Here is a 27,668-nt window from a genome sequence, read left to right as displayed (position 1 = left end):
GATTTTCGCGGAGGACGCGCAGAACAAAACGATGGATGTTAATGCAGCGACTTTGAAGCTCCCTCAATTTTGGGAACAACAGGCGGCCTCCTGGTTCATCCAAGCGGAGGCTCAGTTTCAGCTTCGGAACATCGTGCTGGATCAGACCCGTTATCTTTACGTGGTCTCCGCACTGGACAGCTCGACGGCTTCACGGATCATCAGTCTGCTGGAGACCCCGCCCGTGGATAACAAGTATGATACGCTTAAGGCGCGACTTATGCAGGTTTTCGGCCTCACGAAAGCGGAGCGCGCGCGACGTTTACTCACACTGTCCGGGTTAGGTGACGCTAAGCCGTCTGAGTTGATGAGCCAGATGCTCACACTCCTTGGGTCTGAGCTGCAGTGTTTTCTGTTACGGGAACTGTTCCTGAGCCAGCTCCCCGAGCAGGTGCAAGCAGCCCTTGCCAGGTCGGAGGCTACGGACGGTGTAGCGCTCGCGGCCGAAGCCGACACCATTTATGCGGTGATGCAGCAGTACTGTGCCACCTCGAAGCGTCCTGCCCCGAAGAATCCCACCTCGGCGCCTCCACTGACCGGCCTCTGCTACTACCACGCCCGTTTCGGTCCAAAAGCCAGATGCTGCCGACACCCATGCAGTTTCACGCCAACTGCAGAGGAAGCAGCAGCACCGATTGCGTGAACGGAAGAACGACCCCGAGGTCGGTTTCGCGTCTACGATGGCAGTTGGCGATTCCGGGAAATTATTGTATATCACCGACTCCATTTCTGGCCGGCGGTTTTTGTGCGACACGGGCGCTCAGTGCAGCATCCTGCCTGCTTCGTTCCTTGACGTCAGGTCAGGGAGGCGTGGTTCTCCACTCCAGGCCGCCAACGGCAGCACTATTCGTACGTTCGGGAAGCGGCGGATCCAGGTGTGTTTCGGCGGGCAACTTTTCCACTGGGAGTTTATAACCGCCAAAATCGCACAGGCAATCCTCGGCGCTGATTTCTTCTGTACCAATGGCCTATTGGTTGATTTACGTAATCGCCGTCTGATTCACGCCGCCACGTTTGCCTCCATCCCCTGTTTTCAGGGCTCAGGCACGCCCCACGCGGGTTCCTGCACCGTGCCGGCGCCCGACGACTTCACCCGCCTGCTTGGGGAATTTCCGGATCTCACTCGACCCACCTTCTCGGCGACGATCGCTAAACATGGTGTAGAATACCACATCGCGACGACTGGCCCCCCGGTTTATGCTCGGGCTCGACGGCTGGAGCCCAGTAAACGCGAGGCCGCGAAGGCGGAGTTCGCCACCATGGAGCGACTGGGAATCGTTCGCCACTCGGATAGTCCCTGGTCGTCGCCGCTTCATATCGTCCCTAAGCCCGGCGGGGGTTGGCGGCCCTGCGGCGATTATCGGCGCCTCAATGAGGTCACGACTCCCGACCGGTACCCAATACCGTACATCCAAGATTTCTCCGCTCATTTGGCAGGCATTTAATTTTTTTCCAAAATCAACCTCGTCCGGGGGTACCATCAAGTGCCCGTCCACCCCCAGGACGTCCAGAAGACGGCGGTCATTACCCCTTTTGGACTGTTTGAATTCCTCCGAATGCCGTTCGGACTCAAAAATGCAGCGCAGGCGTTCCAGTGCCTTGTGGATTCAGTGCTGCGGGATCTTAAGTTTCTCTTTGTGTATCTTGATGACATCCTGGTCGCCAGTGCTTCGAAAGAGGAACATCTACAACACCTGCGCCTCCTTTTTCGATGCCTCCATCAGCATGGCCTTATAATCAACCCGAACAAATGTCAATTCGGACTGCGGCAGATAGACTTTTTGAGCCACCGCATCACTGCGGCAGGGGCACTGCCGCTTCGGTCGAAGGTGGCGGCCATCGCTGCTTTCCCGCGCCCGCAATCCGCTAAAGCGCTCCAGGAGTTCCTTGGTATGGTACCATAGGTTTGTCCCCCGGGCCGCGCAGCTGATGCGGCCGCTCTACGAGGCACTCAGAGGGAAGCCGGGGAAGGAACCTGTGGTTTGGACGCCGGAGATGGATTGCGCTTTTGTGGACACGAAGGATGCTCTCGCAAACGCAATGATGTTGGCGCACCCGCTGCCTGGCGCCACCATCGCGCTCACGACGGACGCTTCAGACTACGCTGTAGGCACCGTGCAGGAGCAATGGGTCGATGGGACGTGGCAACCGCTGGCTTTTTTTAGTCGCCAATTGCGTCGTAATGAGCGTAGCTACAGCACGTTCGACAGGGAGCTGTTAGCGTTGTTTCTGGCCATCCGCCATTTTCGTTTTCTATTGGAAGGATGCCAATTCACCGCGTTTGTGGATCACAAGCCCCTGACGTTTGCCATGGTCAAGACGGCTGAGCCGTGGTCAGCTCGACAGCAACGACAGCTCACCTTTATTTCTGAGTTCACCACCGACATCCGGCACGTGGCCAGCAAGGGCAACATGGCCACCGATTGCCTCTCGCGTGTGACTGTCCAGGCCGCCCAGCTGGGACTCGATTATTCACTCATGGCTGCTGACCAAGCGGCTGATCCGGAAACGCAGGCTTTCCGCACTGACTCGTCCTGCCTGTAGCCAGCGGATGTGCTTTTCCACTCGACTGGCACCTCCTTGCTCTGCGACGTCTCCTTGGGAGACCCCCGCCCGATCGTTCCGCTGTCCTAGCGTAGGAACGTTTTCGATGCCATTCATGGGCTTGCGCACTCGGGCGTGCGGGCTTCACAAAAATTGCTGCCGTCCAAGTTCGTCTGGAGGGGAATGCGAAAAGATGTCCGTGACTGGGCCAACACCTGCGTCGTGTGCCAGAGGGCTAAGGTGCAGCGCCACGTCAAAGCTCCCGTCGCCGTATTCGAGGTACCGGAGAGGCGTTTTGATCACGTCCATGTCGACCTCGTGGGCCCACTACCGCCGTCACAAGGTTTCACACATCTTCTGACTATAGTCGGCCGTACCACCAGGTGGCCGGAGGCCATTCCTTTGACGTCCACCACCATCGCGGATGTCGCCCGGGCTTTTCTTTCATCCTGGGTTGCACGTTTCGGCATTCCGTCTGATATTTCGTCGGATCGCGGGCCGCAATTCCCGTCTGTGGAACGCCGTAGCCTTGGGTTTGGGCACCAAGCTCCATCGGACCATGGCTTACCATCCGCAGGCCAATGGATTATGCGAACGTTTTCATCGGTCCTTGAAGGCGTCGCTGAGGGCCACCCTCCAGGGGACCGCGTGGATGGACAATCTGCCGTGGGTGATGCTCGGGTTACGCACAGCGCCTAAAGAGGACCTGCAGGCATCGGCCGCCGAACTGGTTTACGGCCAGCCGCTCCGGGTGCCCGGCGAGTTTCTTCCATCACCAACGCGTCATTGGTCGGCGGCCGAACAACTGGAGGCTCACCGGGCCACAGCGCAATCTTTCCAACCCATTCCGACGTCGCATCATGGGTTGCCCGCGTCCCACGTTCCGCCGGAGCTTATGCGGGCTAAATTCGTTTTCGTCTGGCATGACGCCCACCGCAGTCCTCTCATGCCTCCATATACAGGCCCTTTCCAGGTACTGCAGGCGGGCGCCAAGAGTTTTTTAGTGGACGTCGGGGGCAAGCCTGACCACATTTCCGTGGACCGCCTCAAGGCCGCACACCTGGACCTTGAGCAATCGGTCGAGGCAGCGCAGCCACCACGTCGTGGGCGGCCGCCCGTGACCACCTCGTCTGACCCGACTGTTCCGCAGACCAGCTCATCGTCTGACTAGCCCATTCCTCTCCGGGAATATCGGAGTCGTTCGGACAGGCTTGTCCGACCTCCTCTGCGATTGACTTTTGAGGTTAAAGACACTTCTGGGGGGGCGCATGTGGCAAAGCCACCAACGGACTCCTGTATAAATGTATAACTGCCTTTAACAGAGTGCTACAGCGCTTATGTTTGTTTACTGTATGTAAATAGCCATTCTGGATAAGCTCCAGAATCAGCGCGATGACGTCATCACGTTAGTCACATGACGCCCCGAAAGGTGGGAAACGTGATGACGTCATGACGTCAGAGAGTGGGAGGTTCCCAACTCAGACCTCGTGAAACCAGCACCAGAAAAGACCTGTTGATTATTTCTCCTGCATGCAATTGTTTGTTCTCTAGTTTCTATTAAACTTCGTTTTATTATCGGACTGACTCGACCTCCGTGCTTCAGTTAGGGATCTGACGATTCCTACAACTCAACCGTGGCTAACAAGGGAAATTAGGGATAGCATAAGATCCAAGGAGAGGACATATACTGTAAATTGGCCAGAAAAAGCAATAATCCTGAGGATTGGGAGCAGTTTAGGATTCAACAAAGGAGGACAAAGGGATTAATTAAGAAGGGGAAAATAGAATATGAGAGTAAGCTTGCAGAGAACATAAAAACTGACTGTAAAAGCTTTTATAGATATGTGAAGAGAAAAAGATTGGTGAAGTCAAGCGTAGGTCCCTTGCAGTCAGAATCAGGGGAATTTATAATGGGGAACAAAGAAATGGCGGACCAACTAAATACATATTTTGGTTCTGTCTTCACAAAGGAGGACACAAATAACCTCCCAGAGATGCCGGGGAACATAGGGTCTGATGAAAGTGTGGAACTGAAAGAAATCAGTATTTGTAGGGAAACGGTGTTAGGAAAATTGATGGGACTGAAGGCTGATAAATCCCCAGGGCCTGATAATCTACATCTTAAGGTACTTAAGGAAGTGACCCTAGAAATAGTAGATGCATTGCTGGTCATCTTCCAGAACTCGATAAACTCTGGAACAGTACCCATGGATTGGAGGGTAGCTAATGTTACCCCACTATTCAAAAAAGGTGGTAGAGAAAAAGCGGGGAATTATACACCGGTAAGCCAGACATCGGTAGTGGGGAAAATGCTAGAGTCCATTATAAAAGATGTAATAGCAGAGCACTTGGAAAGCAGTGACAGGATCGGACAAAGTCAACATGGATTTACAAAAGGCAAATCGTGCTTGACTAATCTACTGGAATTTTTTGAGATGTAACTGGTAAAATAGATAATGGAGAACCGGTGGATGTGGTGTATTTGGACTTTCAGAAGGCTTTCGATAAGGTCCCGCATAAGAGATTAGCGTGCAAAATTAAGGCACATGGGATTGGGGGCAAGGTATTGACTTGGATAGAGAACTGGTTGGCGGATAGAAAGCAAAGAGTTGGAATAAACGGGTCTTTTTCCGAGTGGCAGGCAGTGACTAGTGGGGTATCAGTCCTAGGACCCCAGCTGTTCACAATATATATTAATGATCTGGACGAGGGAATTGGATGTAATATCTCCAAATTTGCAGACGACACAAAGCTGGGTGGGAGGGTATGCTGTGAGGAGGATGTCGTGAAGCTCCAGTATGATTTGGACAGGTTGGGTGATTGGGCAGAAACATGGCAAATGCACTATAATGTGGATAAATGTGAGGTTATTCACTTTGGTGGCAAAAACAGGAAGGCAGACTATTATTTGAATGGCAATAGATTGGGAGAAGGGGAAGTGCAAAGAGACCTGGGTGTTCTTGTGCACCAGTCGCTGAAAGTAAACATGCAGGTGCAGCAGGCGGTTAAGAAGGCAAATGGTATGTTGGCCTTCGTAGCAAGAGGGTTCGAGTACAGGAACAAGGATGTCTTGCTGCAGTTGTACAGGGCCTTGGTGAGACCGCACCTTGAGTATTGTGTGCAGTTTTGGTCGCCTTATCTGAGGAAGAACGTTCTTGCCATGGAAGGAGTGCAGCGAAGATTCACCAGGCTGATACCTGGGATGGCAGGAATGACGTATGAGGAGAGATTGTGTCGATTGGGCTTATACTCACTGGAGTTTAGAAGATTGAGAGGGGATTTCATCGAAACCTATAAAATTCTGTCAGGCCTGGACAGACTAGATGCAGGAAGGATGTTTCCGATGGCCAGGGAGTCCAGAACCAGGGGTCACAGTCTAAGGATAAGGGGTAAGCCATTTAGTACTGAAATGAGGAGGAATTTCTTCACCCAGAGAGTGGTGAACCTGTGGAATTCTCTGCCACAGAGGGCGGTGGAGGCCAGTTCATTAAATATATTCAAGAAGGAGTTGGATATATTTCTTAAGGCTAAAGGGATCAAGGGATATGGGGAGAAGGCAGGGACAGGGTACTGAATTTGGATGATCAGCCATGATCTCATTGAATGGCGGAGCAGGCTTGAGGGGCCGAATGGCCTACTCCTGCTCCTATCTTCTATGTTTCTATGTGCCAGTTTCGTAGTCAGCCGTCACGATGCCTTCATTCTGCAACACTCATCTATCCTCCAACTATTGATCCTTCCAGGAGCGTAAGAGGATGGCTGCTTGGAGATAAGGGTTACCACCTGCATACATGACTGATGACATCCCTCCGCAATCATAGGAACAGGAGTAGGCCATTCAGCCCCTCAAGCTTGTTCTGCCATTCAATTTGATGTGTATTTCAACTCCATTACCTGTCTTGGTTCCGTAACCCTTAATACCCTAAATCTATCAATCACAGTTCTTAAATTTTCAATTGACCACCAGCCTCAACAGCTTTTTGGGGGAGAGAGTTCCAGATTTTCACTAACCTTTGTGTGAAGAAGTGCTTTCTGACATCACCTGTGAACAGCCTACCTCTAATTTGAAGGCTATGTCCCTTGTTCTGGACTCCCCCACCAGAGGAAATAGTTTCTCTCTCTCTACCCTATCAACTCCTTTGGTCATCTTAAACACCTCAATTAGACCACCCCTTAATTTATTATACTCAAGAGAATACAAGCCTAGTCTATGCAACTTGTCCTCATAATTTAACCCTTTTAGCCCTGGTATCAATCTGGTGAATGTGCGCTGCACCCACTCCAAGGCCAATATACCCTTCCTGAGGTGCGGTGCCCAGAACTGAATGCAGTTACTCCAGATGGGATTTAACCAGAGCTCTGTACAACTGTAACGTGACTTCCACCCCTTTGTATTCCAGCCCGCTTGAGATAAAGGCCAACATTCCATTAGCCTTTTTAATCACATCACGCCTGAACAGCTAAGGTACAATCACTGCCATGGAACATTATTGAGCACAATATTGTGCCATTGAAGCAAAGGTTCAAGTGCCTGAATAATTGTGGGGCTCCCTACAATATGGCCCACACAAAGTTTGTTACAACATTGTATGTTGCACCATCTGGAAATAGAGAGGATTGCAGTTTTCGGAGGCAGAACAGTTTGCAGCACTAAAAGACATGCAACCTCCAGTTAAGAGGTGTATTCTTGCTGTAAATAGGATTACATAGGATTACCTAAGATATACGGCACAGAAACAGGACATCTGGCCCAACCAGTCCATGCTGGCGTTTATGCTCCACTCGAGCCTCCTCCCGTCTTTCCTCAACTAAATCTATCAGCATAACCCTCTATTTCCTTCTCCCTCATATGCTTGTCTAGCCTCCATTTAAATGCATCTGTACTATTCGCTTCAATCACTCCCTGTGGTAGCGAGTTCCACATTCTCACCACTCTTTGGGTAAATAAGTTTCTTCTGAATTCCCTATTGGATTTCTTGGTAACTATCTTATATTGATGGCCTCTAGTTATGCTCTTCCCCATGTAGCGATTCGTTTGCATCACCACTAAATAATCGAGTTCGACGAACTATAAATAAGTTGTTTATTTACAGGAACAGGTTAAATACAACAGGTAAGGTAGCAGGTAAGATGGCTGACTGTAGGAGCACCGTGGTGTAGGTCTTTCCCCAGCGGGGACGCCACGAGGACTAACTAGAAGTTTCCGAGCTCAACTGGTAGCAGGTTCTGAGCTCAACTGCCAGCAGGTTCCGAGCTCAACTGCCAGCAGGTTCCGAGCTCAACTGCCAGCAGGTTCCAAGCTCTGACGTCATGCATGACGTCATCACGCAGAGTACAGGAGAGAAGCCTGAGTATAGTAACAGATACATACAGTAAGTTAAGTTAAAGGGAATTATGTATCTCAATGTAAGGGACAACTGGTGGTACCGCCACATAGGCCCCCCCAGAATTTGCTTTAACGAAAGTCCAAGGATGAGATGGTCTGACGAGCTGGTGGTCACGGCGGTCGTGCTGTCTCGACTTGGTAGGCGAGGTCTGAAGATGCTGCTCGTGAGCGGATCCTTACGCGCGTCATGGCAAATAAAACGTATCCATCAGGCGAAGGACCATGGAGACGTGCGAAACAGCAGGCCTTGTCAGAGTGACGGGCAGGTCGGGCGGACGCGGGCGATGGCTCCGTTGATGTTGAAAGAAGTCCTTGTTCTGACGAACTCTGCAGGAACGCCAAACGAGCGATCCAGAAGGACTTGACAGGCTAGGTCGGTGAACTCGCCGACAGGTGAGCGAAACCTTCAGGAGGCTGGAACACGCGGAACGGTGCGTGCCTAGTGCTACGACGTTAACACAACAGAGGGTGAAGAGTTGCTGCGTTGATCAGTGATCGGTGAGGCCAGCAACTTTCACGTGGCTGATCGCGGCTGCAGGATGCCCGTTGGACCCATCCTCGATGTGTGCAGCGTCAGTAGAGGTTTGCGTTTGTTAAAGGGAAAACTGGAGAAAGGGCGGCAACGGTCCGGGTTGTTGTTGCTTTCAGGAGGGGTCAACTCTGCCTGGAGGGCGGCAACACTTGTAACTATTGTAGATTTAGGAGAACACAGCCAGGAGGGCGGCACGCTTTTTGTTCACGCTGAATCGTGTAGTAGGTAACACAACCAGCAGGCTGAAGGGCTGGTGCGTTGTCGGCGGAGAAGGAGTCGTCATTTTTCACGAGGGATAGCTCCTCGTGGTTCGCGAGGGTTGGGTCCTCGTGTTTCGTGGGGGTGAGTCCTCATGGTATTCCCGCAGGGCGCGCTCTGATTTTGTGGGCCTGAACATGCTGTACCCCGCGCTTGGAGAGATGTATACTTGCTGTTGCTTTGGACGTAGAGGCGGACGATCCGTGTGGCGATCCTTTCCTGATATGTATACCTTCGCATTTCTGGTATCATCCTTGTAAATCTTCTCTGCACCCTGTCCAGTGCCTCTATATCCTTTTTATATGGCGACCAGAACTGCACCAGTACTCTAAGTGTGGTCTAACCAAGGTTCGATACAGGTTTAGCATAACTTCCCTACTTTTCAATTATACCCCTCTAGAAATAAACCCTAGTGCTTGGTTTGCTTTTTTTTATGACCTTGCTAACCTGTGTCGCAGCTTTTGGTGATTTGTGTATTTATACTTCGAGATCCCTTTGTTCCTCTACCCCACCTAGACTCGCACCCTCCAAGTGATAAATAGGCGTTGGAAGGCCTGTTGGAAATAACGGCCAGAAAGTGGGTAGGCTTTCAGTTCCTGCCACGATCGGGCGGGAAATGCGTCAGTCAAATTTAAATAATGTCTGGAAGTTAAGGTATCCCGGACCTGAAATCTAGGCCAGCGAATGCGTTTTGCACTTGCCCTGCCTGCCCAAAACCTGCTCCAAGTTAAAATCGACATCTATATGTTGAAAGATAAATTCTATGAAATATTTTGAAAGAAATAGTTTGAGAATTGTACCTTGTGTACATCCTTTAATCTTGGAGGAAGATTATCTCGTATTCTCCTCATGGCCTGAAGAGGCGGCTCATTGAAGTAGGGTGGTTCTCCATCCACCATTTCTATTACCATAACACCAAGAGACCATATGTCCACCTGAAAAATAATAATTTAATTTTGCTCATCAAAATACATAACAATAATCGAATATGTTGATTACAGCCACTGAAGTATTGTTGCAATAGTTTGGATGGAATTAAGAATTTAACGAGTCATTGTGATTCAAGCAATTAAATATGTAAATAGATTCAATGGGCCAAATGGCCTCCCTTCTTTGCTGTATCTTTCTATGATTCTATAATTCAGAGACCAGTAAGTCTTGTTTCACATGGAAATACTTTGCACAACCCCAGGTGGCCTTATCCTTACTTCGGTTCCATAAGGTAATCTAGAGATGACCTCTGGTGCCATCCAGTATGGCGTTCCAACGAGTGACTTCCTCCTGGGGACTTCTTTTGACACTTGAGCACAAAACCCAAAATCTGACAATTTAATCTAAAAGATAAAACATAAAACAGTAAAATTACTTTCCTGTGCAAAATACCATTTATTATCACCCTCAAAATAGTTTTTTTTTAAAGTCAAACAGGTTTAACTATAAATATTGGGAGTAAAAGTGGAAAAGATTTCTGTGGTTGCTCACTGTTTATTAAAGACACTAAAATTCTATTAATTATGCACAGCTATCCCATTATGATATAAACTGTACAGATCTAGTAGTGCGAGGGAAAGTACAAACAGTATTGCTTACCCTTCCATCACTGGTGAGAAGTATAGAGTCGCTCTTTATATCCCTGTGGATAACTCCTTGAGAATGAAGATATGCTAGAGCTTTCAAAACAGATAAGCAAACTGTTGCTATTTGTTCTTCATTCATTCTGCAATAAAAAAAAAACCAAACATGGTTACAACTATTTCCTCTGATGCAGGAAAGATTTCTTCCACTACAGGCCACTTGCTGATGTTATCACAGACTTGTCCACATGCATGTCCAAGAAGCTTTTTTCTCTATCCCAATGTTAATTAAAACAGTTTGGTAAAGTTATTTCAAAAGCTGTCTGTGTTCCATTAATAAACAACCCCGACAGGAGATTGAATGGCACAGTAGGTTACATATACAGGGATCCCTCCCCAACTGCGGGTTTGCCATACGCGAATTTCACGTATACACGGTTTCCACTTTGTGACAATTTTTGTCAACTGTGGCAGTGAAATTCGCGTATCCGCTGTTTTTAATTTAGGAACAAGGTAAAAAACATGATTTTTATGCTATTTATATTCTTTTTTATTGTGTTTATAGTGAATTTGCCAACTGCGGTTTTACTAACCACGGGGGTTTTCAGGGATGTATCCCCTGCGGTTGGGGAGGGATTACTGTACTGTCCTTTCATCTCTAGAACCTGCAGTCAAATCTAACCTAGAATGTTGGGATAGAGGCTGTTTTTCAGCTGCCTGCAAGGGCTCAGTGTGAAATAAGCTTGGATAGTCTCAAACCATCACAGAACTGTCCACAGTTCAGAACTATTCAGCAATCTCGCTCAGAGAATCATAAGGATGGCTAATGTGCAAAGTGGAAGAATCACACTGGTGTAGTTAGGGTATTTTTCTGAGATGAGGGTTAAGATACATTTTTGAGGCTGAGTAAAGGGAGTTTGGCTGACCCAGATTATATCTAATTTAGAAGTGTTTGATGCTGACCCTGGGTGACAAGTAAGAAAGGGTTCCATTGCTCAGCATTGATATCTCTCACCTTGAGTGCATAAATTCATTACAATCCCCGCCTGCCACCAAAAAAGACTCTGTAAGACTCTCAAATGGTGCACCATATTCATGCACTAATATGCATGTTACAGAATGGCAGGATATGGGGGTGCTTTTACAATTCCCCCTGAGTGAGTGAAGGCAGTAAGTGAATTCTCCAAAGTGAGTGATGGAAGGCAATCAGCTGCCAAGTCAACTTGCACAGTTTAAAGCATTTTTTACAGGCTGGTCCTGGGAATAGGTCACTTGATTGGTCTGTGAATGGTGTGTAGCACAAGTAAACCTAAGACAGAAGAGGGAAAAATGGTTGGGGGGAGGGGGGTTTAAGTAAAGAAATAACCTTGCAGCTTGCCACATTATGTACATGGTTCCGTAATCATAGAACCTGATGTAGGTGCCAATATACCATCAACCGATTAGAATGAGACTACTGATGATCAGCCATCTCCAATGGTGTAGTATTCGCTGTGATGACTCCTGCAGGATTAAAAACAGAGACCTAGAAACTGGTTCATGTTTGACTTCAGGTGTGAACCCAATGGCTGCCACCAACCGCCTCCCCAAAACTGATGTGTAAAAGGATCATGCAAATTTGGTCCTCCTGGATCATCAGGAGGTGACCGGTGTGCTGAGGCCACCAATCGCGCCCCAAGAAGCTGTACAATCATCCTGGAAAAGACAAAAGTTGGCCAGTGGAGACACAGGACCCACAGTGAGTCCCATGGTGGTGGCGGGGAGAGGAGATCGGGAGGGAAGGTGAGCATTGGCCAGCAGTTTTAATGTGGAGCCAGGAGGCTGTGGGTCCACATTCAGGTCAGTAAACATTTTTTTTTACTTACCTTTTTGGTGGCAGCCTCTAGCCGTCCCTTTAAGGACTGCTGGTTTGGCTGTTTTTTGTTTGAGTCTGGGAAAACTAACTGGCAAGCACGGTGCATGCTGCGGTCAGTCGGGAACCAATTCTATAAAGGGGCCTAAAATAGATTTCGGATGGGCACCCTAGGCGACTACATTGCGCTAACCAATATGGTCTGTGGCGCATACCTGAAAGAAAGAAGAAGGATTTGCATTTTTATAGCGTTTTTCATGACCACTGAACGTCCCAAAGCGCTTTACAGCCAATGAAGTACTTTTGAAGTGTAATCACTGTTGTAATGTAGGAAACGCAGCAGCCAATTTGCGCACAGCAAGCTCCCACAAACAGCAATGTGATAATGACCAGATAATCTGTTTTAGTGATGTTGATTGAGGGATAAATATTGGCCAAGACACCGGGGATAACTCCCCTGCTCTTCTTCGAAATAGTGCCATGGAATCTTTTACGTCCACTTGAGAGAGCAGACAGGGCCTCGGTTTAATGTCTCATCCGAAAGATGGCACCTCCAACAGTGCAGCACTCCCTCAGTACTGCACTGGAGTGTCAGCCTAGATTTTTGTGCTCTGGTGCTGGTGAATGCCGTATTGGACCCTTCAGCGCCTATTTTTCCACCTGAAAACAAAAACGTTGCGTGATCCAATTTCTAGGCCAGGTTCTTTTCTTGTCAGTATTGATGCAATAAATAAAATGTTTACAAATGATCTTATTTTTATTTTAATACAATGTTTTTTCCCTCCCGTCACCCTAAGGAGATTACATTTCCTCAGCTTTCTAACCTAGATCTTGACACAATCACAACTATGAAGCAGTAAAAGCAAAGTATTTACAGACCCATCCCTTAAGCTCAGAAAAATCATAGCAACTACCCATCGCACCAGCTGAGTGTCAGCATAACCACAAGTCATGCAACTTTTAAACCTTAAAATAACTCTAATTTTGACAGAAAAAAACTGCATCAGCAACCACCAAAAAAAAGAGGAGGATGCTGTGGGGTCACTGAGCAACGATCCTTCGTAATAGCTGTGGGAATAAAAGCAGAAAGTTGCTAACTGGTAGTGACAGATAAACCACAACCAAAAATAACAAAGCAAACAAATCTATAAAGGTACAAAATATATGTGGTTGGGAATAGGAAATGCAATGGGGGTGGGGTGGGGTGGATTGGGTGGAGTGTGGTGGGGTGGGGTGGGGTGTGTTGGGGTGGGGTGGGTGTGGTGTGGTGAAGTGGGTGTGGTGGGGTGGGGTGGAGTGGGTTGGGGTGGGTGTGGTGGGGTGGAGTGGGTTGGGTGTGGTGGGGTGGGTGTGGTGGGGTAGAGTCAGTTGGGGTGGGTGTGGTGGGGTGGGTGTGATGGGGTGGGGTGGAGTGGGTTGGGTGGGGTGGGTGTGGTGGGGTGGTGTGGTGGGGTGGAGTGGGTGTGGTGTGGTGGGGTGGGTGTGGTGTGGTGGGGTGGAGTGGGTTGGGTTGGGGGTGGTGGGGTGTGGTGTGGTGGAGTGGGTTGGGGTGGGTGAGTGGGTTGGGTGTGGTGGGGTGGAGTGGGTTGGGTTGGGTGTGGTGGAGTGGGTTGGGGTGGGTGTGGTGTGGTGGGGTGGAGTGGGTTGGGTTGGGTGTGGTGGGGTGGAGTGGGTTGGGTTGGGTGTGGTGGAGTGGGTTGGGGTGGGTGTGGTGTGGTGGGGTGGAGTGGGTTGGGTTGGGTGTGGTGGGGTGGAGTGGGTTGGGGTGGGTGTGGTGGGGTGGGGTGGAGTGGGTGGGTGTGGTGGGGTGGGTGGGTTGGGTGGGTGTGGTGGGGTGGGTGGGTTGGGTGGGTGTGGTGGGGTGGAGTGGAGTGGGTTGGGGTGGGTGTGGTGTGGTGGGGTGGGTGTGGTGGGGTGGGGTGGGTTGGGGTGAGTGTGGTGGGGTGGATTGGGTTGGTTTGGGGGTGGTGGGGTGGGGTGGAGTGGGTTGGGGTGGGTGTGGTGTGGTGGGGTGGGTGTGGTGGGGTGGGTGGGTTGGGTGGGTGTGGTGGGGTGGAGTGGAGTGGGTTGGGGTGGAGTGGGTTGGGGTGGGTGTGGTGTGGTGTGGTGGGGTGGGTGTGGTGTGGTGTGGTGGGGTGGGGTGGGTGTGGTGGGGTGGAGTGGGTTGGTTTGGGGGTGGTGGGGTGGGGTGGAGTGGGTTGGGGTGGGTGTGGTGTGGTGTGGTGGGGTGGGGTGGGTGTGGTGGGGTGGAGTGGGTTGGTTTGGGGGTGGTGGGGTGGAGTGGGTTGGGGTGGGTGTGGTGTGGTGTGGTGGGGTGGGGTGGGTTGGGGTGGGTGTGGTGGGGTGGAGTGGGTTGGTTTGGGGGTGGTGGGGTGGGGTGGGTGGGTGTGGTGGGGTGGAGTGGGTTGGGTTGGGTGTGGTGGGGTGGGGTGGGGTGGAGTGGGGTGGGGTGGGTGTGGTGGGGTGGAGTGGGTTGGGTTGGGTGTGGTGGGGTGGGGTGGGGTGGGGTGGAGTGGGGTGGGTGTGGTGGGTTGGAGTGGGTTGGGTTGGGTGTGGTGGGGTGGGTGAGGTGGGTTGGGGTGGGTGTGGTGTGGTGTGGTGGGGTGGGGTGGGTTGGTTTGGGTGTGGTGGGGTGGGGTGGGGTGGAGTGGGGTGGGGTGGGTGTGGTGGGGTGGAGTGGGTTGGGTTGGGTGTGGTGGGGTGGGTGAGGTGGGTTGGGGTGTGCAGCAAAGCCTGATCTTCCACCAGCCCTCTTCTATTCCAAGTTAACTAAGCCTTCTTCAAGATCTTTCTTCTCCCTGATTGGAAATTAATATAGGTCACTTTTATTCAATTCTTTGACCTTATTTGACCAGCTTGTCGCTTGAGCTTTATAACAAATGGGCTCTAAGGGACTCTTTTCAATGACTATATGCAATCAGGAGAACAAGACAGTCTTTCTATCCTGGATAATGGAGTTGATATTAATTTGATCGATTAGTTGTGCTCCCCCCCCTTGATAAAGTTACTCTCCTCCCTCCAACTGAACCAGACTAAGGGGGAAAAGTTTGGTTGCTTTGTGTCTCCCGTTAGCGCCCCGCGCTGGCAATGATGTCATCATTGTGTGCAGCGCCGCACTCACGCCCCGGCCGCGATCTTCAGTAGCGCCCCCTGACTTACTGCCGGTCGCTATGTCCGATGGGGTCAGGGGGGCCTACCTGTGGCCGGGGCGGCGCTAATTAAAAGCGCGGTGCTGGGCGGTCATATTTGTTGCTTTGCCCCCTCCAGCACATGCCCGCATTGCCGTCCGCGGCCTTCTGCGAAGCCCCCCTGCGGAGTGCCGGCTGCGCTCCATGAGCCCGGCACTTCTCGAGTGCCGGGCTCTTTTGCTAGCACTCCAATCCCTGGTGGCCCAGCTGGGCCCCGGGTCGCGCTGCGCAAGGCCCCTCTCCTTTAAGAAGGGGAGGAAGGCTTGCAGTACCGTGGTGCGACGTGCCGCAGCGCATGGTGCTGTGATATTCTCTCGTAGCACCCCAAGAGGGAGGCAGGGCGCTTCCAGTAGTGCCTCGCTTCCCTCTTGGGGCGCTACCATTCAATTTCGGCCGCGGGGGCGCTGAAAGTAGCGCCCCAGCGAAAGTAGCGCCCCGGTGAAGTTAGCGCCCCAAAGGGGGCGCAACTCAGTTTTCCCCCTAAATTTTCTCTTTCAAATGCTGATTGAACTAACAACAGACATTGCACAGCAGGTCAGATTTCTTTTTACTGCAGTAACAATGAAATAGCTCAGTATGCACCTCTAATCCTTCTTTATACCAGCTTCAAAATTTAGAAAAATAATGGTCGCTGACCTCGAAGTAAGCTGCCCACAGACATCTTGCGATCTCTGTGGCGGAAACTTTAGATTTCTGGACGTGTTATTGATTGCAGTGCTGTGAAAAAGGGATTCCTAGCATTGTGCAGCAGTGATGTCATCAAGCTGTTTAAGCAGCCAATCACATTGAAGAATTCTCACAGACAGCAAACCAGGAAATGAAATGCACTGGATTATCTGCACTTTTTAAACATGTTACAGGGAGCATACAGATTGGGATATACACATGGGACTAAGGTAGAAGCGGAAAATTGTAATTTTTATCATAATGGATAAATTTGACATTCCACAGATACGGAAATTAGTTTTTTAGGGCCAGAACGGTTGTTTACCAGTCAATATGCTGTTAAAATTCCAGTTACACCTATTCTAACAAGGCTTAACATTTAATGGGGTATTTAACAGCGATATTAGCGTGGAAAAGCTCAATTTTTCATCAGTTCCCCTGATTTCACTGATTGCCGGCTATGGGGGGCGCGGGGAGAGAGCGGGGGGTCGACAGCACAGCTGTGTTGGAGCAGTGAATGACTGCCCGCAACTTCAGGGTTTCCGCGTTTTGATGCGCATGCTTTAAATCCTGAAGTTACGGTCAGTTTCAGAGGGGTAATGGCGGAGAACGCTGACAGCTCATCGTCATTACCCACCGCAAAAATCCGGGCCATTGTGTATAAATATAGGATACATTGAAACAGGATATTGCATGTAACTGAAATATGTTAAGGTTGAAGATTTTGTCTAGGGCAAAATCAGAAGAAACTAACAACCATATTTTACAACACATACAATACAGCAAAGAAATGCTAATCATTAGGATTTATAATTACAATATAAATCATTACACCAATCACAACCAACAGAGTAGTGTTTGGCAGTGCAATGCAAAAAGTATTATTAACCCACTGAGAGATGGTTCAATGTGCAGGTTCGCTCAGCCATATGGTGTAAGAAACCATCTGTTCAAAAAATTCACTATAGGAAAAATGTGGAGTGGGTGGGGGATGGAATAAGAAAATCACTGTAAAGGCAACACAAATGTAGCAGATATATTATTAAAAACATAGTTAATTTATCAAACACTTTTCTAATTGATTTCTAAATGTTTATCATTATCCTTGAAGGTGCTCACTGCCACATTTAGAACATATTTTTGGTTTTCTTCCTTGACAAAGAGCTACTTGGCTCATATCTCATAGCTTTGATGCTCAGGACAAAGCCTTATGAGAACAGCCTCAACAAGAAGACAACTCTAAGTAACATTCTACTGTTCTGTTAGATGAATAAATTGTAGAAGACACTGCGGAAATTACGTATCACTGTTGACAGCATAGTTGGCATACTACAAATAGTAATTTACTCTGCTTTCACATTTTGTCAACTGTCCAGCAGCACACGTTTAAACTGTTCCAGTTACACTGAATGAACCAACACTACTCCAGTTCCCAGGAAATAGAAGCAAAGGCTTGCTGAGTTTTCAATATTTTGCTTTACAGTTTAGATTTAGGTAACTCTGATGTAACATTTCATTTCTGCAAAGGTTAATTTGATGGTTATAAAGGCCGCAATCACCAGCAAGTTGTACAAGAAATTCTTTAAACAATAAGATCTTTAAATTCACTTTTTTTGGCTGATAAAATCAAGTCAAACTGTTATAATCAACCAATCTTAAATGATTATAGACTAGCTTCCAGAGTCCTTGAGCCAAAATATTGAGCAACATTCAAACTCAAATCCCCCAATGGATAAATGTAAAAAGCTCCTGTGTTGGATGCCAAATGACACACACTACCTTGTTGGTAAGGAAAAGTTAGACAGACCAATCTGACCCCATCCTACAGGAGAACTTTCCATTGGGCCAACAGTTAGGCATTAGCAACATCATGAAGAAGTCCACAGCTCAATTTGGCCCTGGGGTGCTTAGGCTATAGGAGCAGAAGGCTTTAGTGAGAGTTTAATGGAGGTGAATAGTGTTTGACACACAATAAAAATGCTCAAAAATTACAGCACTCTTTGTCCCATTTTGATCGCTATATTGTACTGTACAAAAGATAACTATCAAATTAGTTAATGTGATTGAAAGAGGCTAACATAGGGGTCGATTTTATCTCAGGTGCGGGGAATTGGCGGGTTCCCCGAATTTAGTAATTCCGACACGATTGTAAATGGGTCTGTGAGACTGATGCAAATTTAGCACAATTGGCCAATTGATTTCCAGCGTGTGGGAAGCCTTGGCAATTGAGTATTTCCAGTCAGAAAGTCGCAGATTGTGACGTCATCATTGCTGCTGCTTTTAAGGTCCACAGCAAGCCTTGCTTCCTCTGCAGGCTTCCAACCTTCAACATTAAAATGGCACAGGAGCCTGCAGGAGGAACGGCCAGTGGGAGGGCCAGATCTGCGCCCAAATTTGATGAGGCTTCACTACAGGCATTACTGGATGGTGCTAGGACCCACAGGGAGGTCCTCTTCCCTTCTTCAGGGAGGAAGAGGCCTCCCAGCCAGACCAAGGCTGTGTGGCTAGAGGTGGCAGGTCAAGTCAACTCCTTGGGGCTTACACGAAGAACGTGGTTGCAGTGCAGGAGGAAAAGTAAGTACTGTATGAAGTTTCCATCACCCTCAACCTGATCCCCATTGCCTTTCCTCACCAGCACTCAGCTTTAGCAATCTCTTCCTACACATCCCACTAGACACTCACATCCATGCACCCTTAGCCATTCCCTCTCTCTCTATGCTCACATTCACAGAACTATTCCACCATGCAGCCCTCACACTCCCTCTCACTCTGATACTTTGAACACAACTGACTACACACAGGGAGGGCCCTTGGTCTTGCAACCTCACTCCATCTTTGACTCCTTCTAAGTATCTATGCTATACAATCTCTGCACTCACTCCTTCATTCTCACTCAACCTCCACTTGTCTCCTTCATTGCAGGAAAAGAGAGCTCACAACAGGAGAGAGCGAGCCAGGACAGGAGGAGGGCCGCCCTCATTAGCCCAGCTCACCCCCTGGGAGGAAGGTGTCCTGGAGATTGGGGGGGCTGACCGCGAAGCGGAAGCTGGGAAGGACAGACAGGAGCATCCCCGCAAGCTGGTGACAGAATAGTTTTCCCTCTCTCTCATTGGCATTGCATGAGTTGCTGATAATGATTCTGAAGCTACATCATATGGACTTATGATCATCTGCAAAATGCAATGTGCATGTAACCTTGGCATCACATCTCTAACTTTTTCCTTGACTCCCCCACAGGACCATCGAGAGCCCCCGTCCCCACTCTGCAGGAGGAAGAGCCTGAGCAGCCAGACATCTCAGAGGAATCTGCAATCTCTGAGGGCGCAGCGTCAGCAGAAATAAGCGCAGACACTCACACCTCGGTGGGACCTTCGGGACATAGAGTAGAGTTGTCACCTGGTGTATCACAGCCCACAAGTGAGCATCAGCGGATTGTGGAGACAGGGAAAGCAGTGGAGAGTCCTCGTTGGTGGGCGCATGACTCTGCCAGCTCGGCTCAGCTGCATGTCGACCCTCTGCCTCTGGGTCCATCTGTAAGATCAGAGGTGATGGAACTCCATGCACAGATGCAGGAGTCTCTGGCAGGTTTTGTCTCCAGGGTCGCTGCGAGTGTGGAGCGAATGGAGGAGTCCATAGCGAACATGAGGAGGGCCTTTGTGGAGTCAGTGGCACATGAACGCATCAGCACGGAAAGGATGGCTACCTACGTGGAAATGATTGCTGCCTCCTTGGTAAGGCTGGCTACGGTAGAGGAGAGGAGGGCTACGGCCATGGAGGAGGTTAGTCACCAGGGTATGGAAAACATGGTGAGTGTTCAGAATAGAATGACATCTCTTGAGGAGCGATGGGCATATATTGAACAGAGAAACCAGACCTTCATGGAAGTCCTTCTGAGTAGGACTGCCATTGCAGATACGGGTCCCCATGGCGCCCCTGATGTGCAGCAAGCTAATCTCAAGCCACTTGCAGGCACTGAGGGGGACCTGACCCATGAGAGGGAGGTTGGTGGCAGACCTCAAGGAAGTGGGGGCTCCTCTCCAAGCGCTCACACTTCCATGCCACTGCAGAGCCCTTGGTCAGAGCCCCGCCGGAGTCCACACCCAACGGAGATAGACGTCTCAACTCCTGCATAGCCGCAGGAGCAGCAGACTGCTGGCGAGCCCTCACATGCTCCCCACCCCAGAGGACGCCCGCCAAAAGTGTCGAGACAGGAGCAGCAGGAACGTGAGCAAGGGGCCTCCACATCTGCTGAAGCCACAGGGGAACCACTATGTAGGAGCATGCGTAAGAGGAAAATAAAGCACAAATAGTCACAAGGGTAGTCACTTGGGTGAAATGCTGTGTATTTTGGAAAAATGCCATCAGTTGTGTGTGTTTCATAAAAATTCTGATGGCAACTGCTGCAGTTCTGGCGTGTGTCATTTCGCGAATGGGGCTTTCACATTGAGGGCTTAGGATTACTTGCAGTTGTCAGGATGCTGGTCAAATAGCTCGGAATCCGCAGGGTTTGGCCATTGTCGATGCTCAGGTAAGAAGCTGCGAGGCAAAAGAGTTTGATTAACTAGGCTCAGCAAATCTGGCCAGGATGAGTGCGTTCCTTGCATCCCGGGCAGCAATGTTCTCGCGTAATGCTGCTGCTGGTTGATGGGCCTCTGCAGGATGCTCGTTCTCGCCCTCCTCCTCATCATCATCATCATCATCTGAGGAGGGTATGAGAGGAGCCACTTGGTCCTCAGGAATCTGCAAGCCACGACGCTGTGCGATGTTGTGAAGTGCACAGCAAACCACAACGACTTTGGAGACCCCGGCTGCTGAGTACTGCAGGGCTCCACCTGATCTATCCAGGCATCTGAAGCGCATCTTCGGCAAGCCGATGGTTTGCTTGATTATAGATCTGGTGGAAATGTGGCTGGAGTTGTAGCGCTCCTCAGCTTCGTTGGCTGGCCTCCTCAATGGCGCCATTAGCCAAGTCCTCAGGGGATAGCCCTTGTCTCCAAGTAGCCATCCGTGAAGTTGGTCTGGTGGACTGAATAGCGGAGGCACACTAGACTGGCGCAGTATGAAGGAGTCATGGCAACTGCCAGGGTACTTGGCACAAACATGCAAAATCTCCTTCTTGTGGTCACACACCAGCTGAAAGTTAAGGGCGTGGAAGCCCTTGTGGTTGACAAAAATACCTGGATTGCGATGGGGTGCCCTAAGGGCCACATGTGTGCAGTCAATGATGCCCTGCACCCTTGGAAAGTCTGCCAGATGAGCTAATCCAGCCGCTCGCGCCGTCACATTTGCGCGATCCCTGGTGAAATGGATGTGATTGTGCACGAGGGCAAAGAGGGCATCGGTTACCTGCGTGATGCAAGTGTGTGCGGCCGACTGGGAGATGCCGCTGATGCCTGCTGCTGATCCCTGGAATGAGCCTGAGGCAAAAAAGTTGCGTGCGGTGGCGACTTTGATGGCCACTGGTAAGGAGTGTCCACCTGGTCCTCTGGGCTGCAGGTCTTGCTGTATCATTGCGCAGATGTCAGTCACCAACTGTCGCGAAAGTCGGAGCCGCCTTTGGCACTGCTGCTCAGTCATGTTGAGGTAGCTGACCCTGTGTCTGTAGACCCTGTTTGGGGGGTATCTCCTGCGGCGACGGGCTTCCATGCGCTGGCCCCTTCTGGCCTGTGCTGCCTCAGGTGGGTGAGCAGCAGCCTGTCGCTCCTGCTGCTGCTGTTGCTGGTGCTGCTGGTGCTGCTGTTGTGCCTGGTTCTGCTGCTGCTGCGCCTGGTGCTGGAGGTCCTCTAATGCCAAGAAGGGAAGGAAAAAAAGGCCTCCCATGCTTCTGGTAGATGCCTCAGTTGAGGAAGCCCTGAGTGAGGGTGGTGAGAGGGGTCTTGCAGGAGGTCACACTGGAGAAGTGTGTGAGGCTACAACCTTCCACAGGTGTGGCTAGGCCTGGTAAAAGTTGCCCCAGACCTGAGACAACAAAGTCCTGCCACCTGCAAATGATGACTGATCAAATATCCTCTTTAATGTTGGAGCTGCAGCTGATAGTCAACAAGCTAATAGTGTTTACGCCAGGTTTCACAGGCGTTATCCCCACCAGGCATGTTTTACGTGGGAAAAGGGTTAAACAGGCAAGGGCCTGTTCAAATGGGATTATAAAGGCTAATTAGTGCTGTTTAAGGGCCCTAAAGATCAGTCCCGCCAGTTGCAGGTGGGACTGATTCGGGTCCATCAGACACACCTAGGTTAAAATGGCGTGGAGGCGGGAACCAGGCATGGGAGGGGGGGGGAGTCCTGACCCCCAGATTTTGCAATTTTAACCCCCCGCACGCCTCAAAGCCCGTCTCACGGCCCAATGAAAATTGAGGCCATAGTCTTTCTGCTTTCAATCTACCTTAGTCAACTCTGTTTAACGCAGTTTCTTATTTGTAATGAAACTATACAGAAAAAGAAATACATTATTGAATTGCTGCATCATTACATCTAAGATAAGAGAAGTTGAAACAGAAACATTAATGAACTAGTATTTCTACGGTGAAGCGCTACATTAAAACAGGCTGTTGACTGTTCCTTGGAGGGAAAGTATGCATGGAAATGAAAAGAAATTCTGTTCATGGCCTGATTACCACCCACTGAGATTGTATATTACTGTATTAACAATACCCTGGCATTCTGTTGACAATAGTCTTCTTTAAAAACAGAAGAGCTGAATAACACCTATTATTAATTTAAATAGAAAATTTAACATACCGACTGTTCTCAAATTTTTATACAAGCTGTTTTAACCAATCTTATCAGAAAAAGTGGATCTAAAAATTGCAATTCATTCAAACTAATGTCATTGCTTGTTGCAAAATACAAAAAGGTGAGAGCAGAAAAAGTCACTTTTAATATCTTAGTCAATTATGAGAATTCTGCAATCTGAAAATGCTGATACAATCGCTTATGAGGTTTAACAGAGAAGTTACTTGTTACACATTCAATTGATCATGTATATTTTCCAATTGCTGCAGCAACTCCAAAAAAATTCTGGGGTAAGGGAATGTAGTTTCTCGCAGGTTTGTTCAATTTCTGTGGCACGTTACTGAGTGGTTGATGTATATTTATATCTTAGGAAAGCACAAAGTTAGGGAGAGACATTTGAATTCTAAACTTATGGGGCTGGATTTTGCCAATGGGGAGCTTTTGGAGGCGGGACTCCCACTTGTTGGGTTTCAGTCCCCCTCCATCAACCTCTGGCCAACCCACACTATTTTCCCTTGATTGACCTTGTTAAGCCCGCCCAGTGGGTTTAGCAGGCCAATTAAGGGAAAGCCGGTTACAGAGAATTTCAACGTATGACATTTCATCTGTCAAAGATTTTTGACAGAAGAATTGTCATCGTTTGACAGCTCTGTGAAGCTGTCAAACACTGACATTCCCTGTAGTTTGATGAGTTCTTGAATTCAAGACTCATCAAACCTCTTTATTTAGCAGAAATTAGATGGTTGCTGCATTGGAGAATGCAGCAGCCATCTGTCATCTCTGCCACGGAGGTGTGAGACTCTCCGCATCCCCAACGATTGAAGCCTGCAGGAAGAAACAAAGGTAAGTAAACTTTTACTAACACTTTCCACTTACCTCACATACTCACCTCTCCACACTTGCACCCATCACTTACCTTCACAGCGCACTTTTGCACCCCTCCGACCCCCGCAGACCCACTGCTCGCCTCGGTGACCCTGGCGGGGTTCAGAGCCTTCGGGAAGCCCACACTTGTGTGGGTAAAATGGGGATAATCCTCTTATCTGCCTGTTAACTACCTGTTAACAGGCAGATAAGTGGCACTAATCCTCTTCCCGCCTCCAAAGAGACGGGACTTGGCGTGGGTTGGTTACATAGAAACATAGAAGATAAGAGCAGGAGTAGGCCATTCGGCCCTTCGAGCCTGCTCCGCCATTCAATGAGATCATGGCTGATCATCCAAATTCAGTACCCTGTCCCTGCCTTCTCCCCATATCCCTTGATCCCTTTAGCCTTAAGAAATATATCCAACTCCTTCTTGAATATATTTAATGAACTGGCCTCCACCGCCCTCCGTGGCAGAGAATTCCACAGGTTCACCACTCTCTGGGTGAAGAAATTCCACCTCATCTCAGTCCTAAATGGCTTACCCCTTATCCTTAGACTATGACCCCTGGTTTTGGACTCCCCGGCCATCGGGAACATCCTTCCTGCATCTAGGCTGTCCAGGCCTGACAGAATTTTATAGGTTTCGATGAGATCCCCTCTCAATCTTCTAAATTCCAGTGAGTATAAGCCCAATCGTCACAATCTCTCCTCATACGTCATTCCTGCCATCCCAGGTATCAGCCTGGTGAATCTTCGCTGCACTCCTTCCATGGCAAGAACATCCTTCCTCAGATAAGGCGACCAAAACTGCACACAATACTCAAGGTGCGGTCTCACCAAGGCCCTGTACAACTGCAGCAAGACATCCTTGTTCCTGTACTCGAACCCTCTTGCTATGAAGGCCAACACACTATTTGCCTTCTTAACCGCCTGCTGCACCTGCATGCTTACCTTCAGCGACTGGTGCACAAGAACACCCAGGTCTCTTTGCACTTCCCCTTCTCCCTATCTATTGCCATTCAAATAATAATCTGCCTTCCTGTTTTTGCCACCAAAGTGGATAACCTCACATTTATCCACATTATAGTGCATTTGCCATGTTTCTGCCCAATCACCCAACCAAATCGTACTGGAGTTTCACGACATCCTCCTCACAGCATACCCTCCCACCCAACTTTGTGTCATCTGCAAATTTGGAGATATTACATCCAATTCCCTCGTCCAGATCATTAATATATATTGTGAACAGCTGGGGTCCTAGGACCGATCCTCGCGGTATCCCACTAGTCACTGCCTGCCACTCGGAAAACGACCCGTTTATTCCAACTCTTTGCTTTCTGTCCGCCAACCAGTTCTCTATCCAAGTCAATACCTTGCCCCCAATCCCATGTGCCTTAATTTGCACGCTAATCTCTTATGAGGGACCTTATCGAAAGCCTTCTGAAAGTCCAAATACACCACATCCACTGGTTCTCCCGTATCTATTTTACCAGTTACATCCTCAAAAAATTCCAGTAGATTAGTCAAGCACTATTTACCTTTTGTAAATCCATGTTGACTTTGTCCGATCCTGTCACTGCTTTCCAAGTGCTCTGCTATTACATCTTTGATAATGGACTCTAGCATTTTCCCCACTACCGCTGTCAGGTTTACCGGTCTATAATTCCCCGCTTTTTCTCTACCACCTTTTTTGAATAGTGGAGTAACATTAGCTACCCTCCAATCCATGGGTACTGTTCCAGAGTCTATAGTATTTTGGAAGATGACCAGCAATGCATCTACTATCTCCAGGGCCACTTCCTTAAGTACCCTAGGATGTAGATTATCAGGCCCTGGGGATTTATCGGCCTTCAATCCCGTCAACTTCCCCAACACCATTTCCCTACAAATACTGATTTCTTTCAGTTCCTTCCTCTCATTAATCCCTATGTTCCCCGACATCTCTGGGAGGTTATTTGTGTCCTCCTTTGTGAAGACAGAACCAAAATATGTATTTAATTGGTCTGCCATTTCTTTGTTCCCCATTATAAATTCCCCTGATTCTGACTGTAAGGGACCTACGTTTGACTTCACCAATCTTTTTCTCTTCACATATCTATAAAAGCTTTTACAGTCAGTTTTTATGTTCCCTGCAAGCTTACTTTCATAATCTATTTTCACCCTCTTAATTAATCCCTTTGTCCTCCTTTGCTGAATCCTAAACTGCTCCCAATCCTCAGGTTTGCTGCTTTTTTTGGCCAATTTATATGACCTCTCTTTGGATCTTATGTTATCCCTAATTTCCCTTGTTAGCCATGGTTGAGTCACCTTTTTTGATTTATTTTTATGCCAAATTGGGATAAACAAATTCTGTAGTTCATCCATGTGATTTTTTGAATGTTTGCCATTGCCTATCCACCGTCAACCCTTTGAGTGACATTACCCAATCAATCCTACCCAACTCGCGTCTCATACCATCATAGTTCCCTTTATTTAAATTCAGGACCTTAGTCTCTGAGTCAACTACTTCACTCTCCATCTTAATGAAGAATTCTATCATATTATGATCGCTCCTCCCCAAGGGGCCTCGCACAACAAGATTGCTAATTAATCCTTTCTCATTGCATAATACCCAGTCTAAGATGGCCTGATCCCTAGTTGGTTCCTCGACATATTGGTCCAGGATGGCAAGATGGCACGGAGGCGAGTTGGGCACCCGCCCCCAGATTCTGCCATTTTCCCTGCAGTCCCGCCTCCATACCCGCCTCCCCAGGGCTGGCAAGATCACGCCCTCGGTATCTAATGAAGAGAGGAGAATAGGGGGGAATTTTGTCAGCCCTGGGGAGGCGGGTATGGAGGTGGGACTGCCAGGAAAGTAGCAGAAACTGGGAGCGGGTACCAACCCTGCTCCCAACCTGCCTTCGTGCCGTCTTCCCGGGAGGCGGGTCCCCGACTCGCGCAGGGATCCGTCTCCTTGAGGCGGGAAGGGGATTAGAGCCAATTAACTGGCTGTTAACAGGCAGTTTTGAGGCTTATCCCCATTTTATCCCTGCAAGTGCGGGCTTCCCGATGGCTGCGAACCTCGCCAGGGTCAGCGAGGCAAGCAGTGGGTCTGCGGGGGTGAGAAGGGTCGAAAAGTCCACTGTAGAGGTGAGTGATGGGTGCAAGTGTGGAGAGGTAAGTATGAGAGGTGAGTGTAAAGTGTTAGGAAAAGTTTACTTATCTTTGCTTCTTCCTGCAGGCTTCAGCCCTTGGGGATCTGGAGGTGCCTCATCTCAATGGCAGAGATGACAGAATGGCTGCTGCATTCTCAGATGCAGCAGCCATCTGCTTTCTGCTGAGGAGAGCGGTTTTGGTGAGTCTTTGTGCAAGGGCTCACCTTAGAACAGAGATTGTCAGTGTTTGACAGCTTCTCAAAGCTGTCAAACGCTGACAATTCATCTGTCAAAAATTTTGAGACAGATGAAACGTCATACTCTGTCACCGGCTGTCCCTTAATTGGCTGGCTAAGCCCGCAGGGTGGGCTTAACAAGGTCAACCAAAGGAAAATAGCGTGGGTTGACCAGACATCATTGGGGGCGGGACTGAAACCCGAAAACCAGCAGTCCCGCCCCCAAAGACAAAATCCAGCCCCGGACTGGAACACTAGAAGCTGCAGCAGAATGCAGGAGCAGCCAGCCAGTCTGCCTGCCTGTACCCAGTCAGTCACCACCCAAAGCTTACCTGCCCACTTGCAGTTGGCATCAGAAGCCAGGACAAGGAGCAAGCCACCAGAATTTAGGCACCAGCAGAAGAGGGTATTCAGGCTCCATGGATTATTAAGAACAGGAGCTGTTGGATTATCAGCAGCAGAATCTACAGGAGTGACAGAGGCATGGGAGATACAAAAATCTTGCACTTGTGTTTGTTTCTATGAGACTTCTGTATTATAAAGGCTGACTGTACCTCTTTACTCCCAATTCTGCGGCAGGGAGAGGGGAATGATTCTACAACCATGGAGTTGCGGAGTTCTTGGGTCTTGAATACATTTCAATACCTAGACAAATTTATT

The 27,668-nt window shown here is 49.1% G+C and overlaps 1 protein-coding gene across 11 annotated transcripts in view; it reads right to left on the bottom strand.

Moving 5' to 3' along the window:
• The window catches only part of pak5 (p21 protein (Cdc42/Rac)-activated kinase 5), a 486,760-nt gene that overhangs the window by 13,616 nt on the left and 445,476 nt on the right, over positions 1-27,668 (bottom strand). For all 11 annotated transcript variants that reach the window (XR_015077543.1, XM_085981687.1, XM_085981689.1 and 8 more), the window contains 3 exons: positions 10,350-10,476; positions 9,968-10,093; positions 9,560-9,694 (listed from right to left, as the gene is read on the bottom strand). Coding sequence is in view for 10 of the 11 variants with exons in the window: in XM_085981687.1 (XP_085837813.1) it covers positions 9,560-9,694; positions 9,968-10,093; positions 10,350-10,476 (388 nt within the window). In the remaining variant the exon portion in view is untranslated. The remainder of the gene's footprint in view (positions 1-9,559; positions 9,695-9,967; positions 10,094-10,349; positions 10,477-27,668) is intronic.

This window comes from Somniosus microcephalus, chromosome 3 (assembly GCF_052327205.1).
Source record: "Somniosus microcephalus isolate GS21.2 chromosome 3, FLI_Smic_1.0, whole genome shotgun sequence".
NCBI classification, from domain to species: Eukaryota; Metazoa; Chordata; class Chondrichthyes; order Squaliformes; family Somniosidae; genus Somniosus; species Somniosus microcephalus.
The sequence above is the reverse complement of the archived record's forward strand: the minus strand, read 5'-3'. Positions and strand labels throughout refer to the sequence as shown.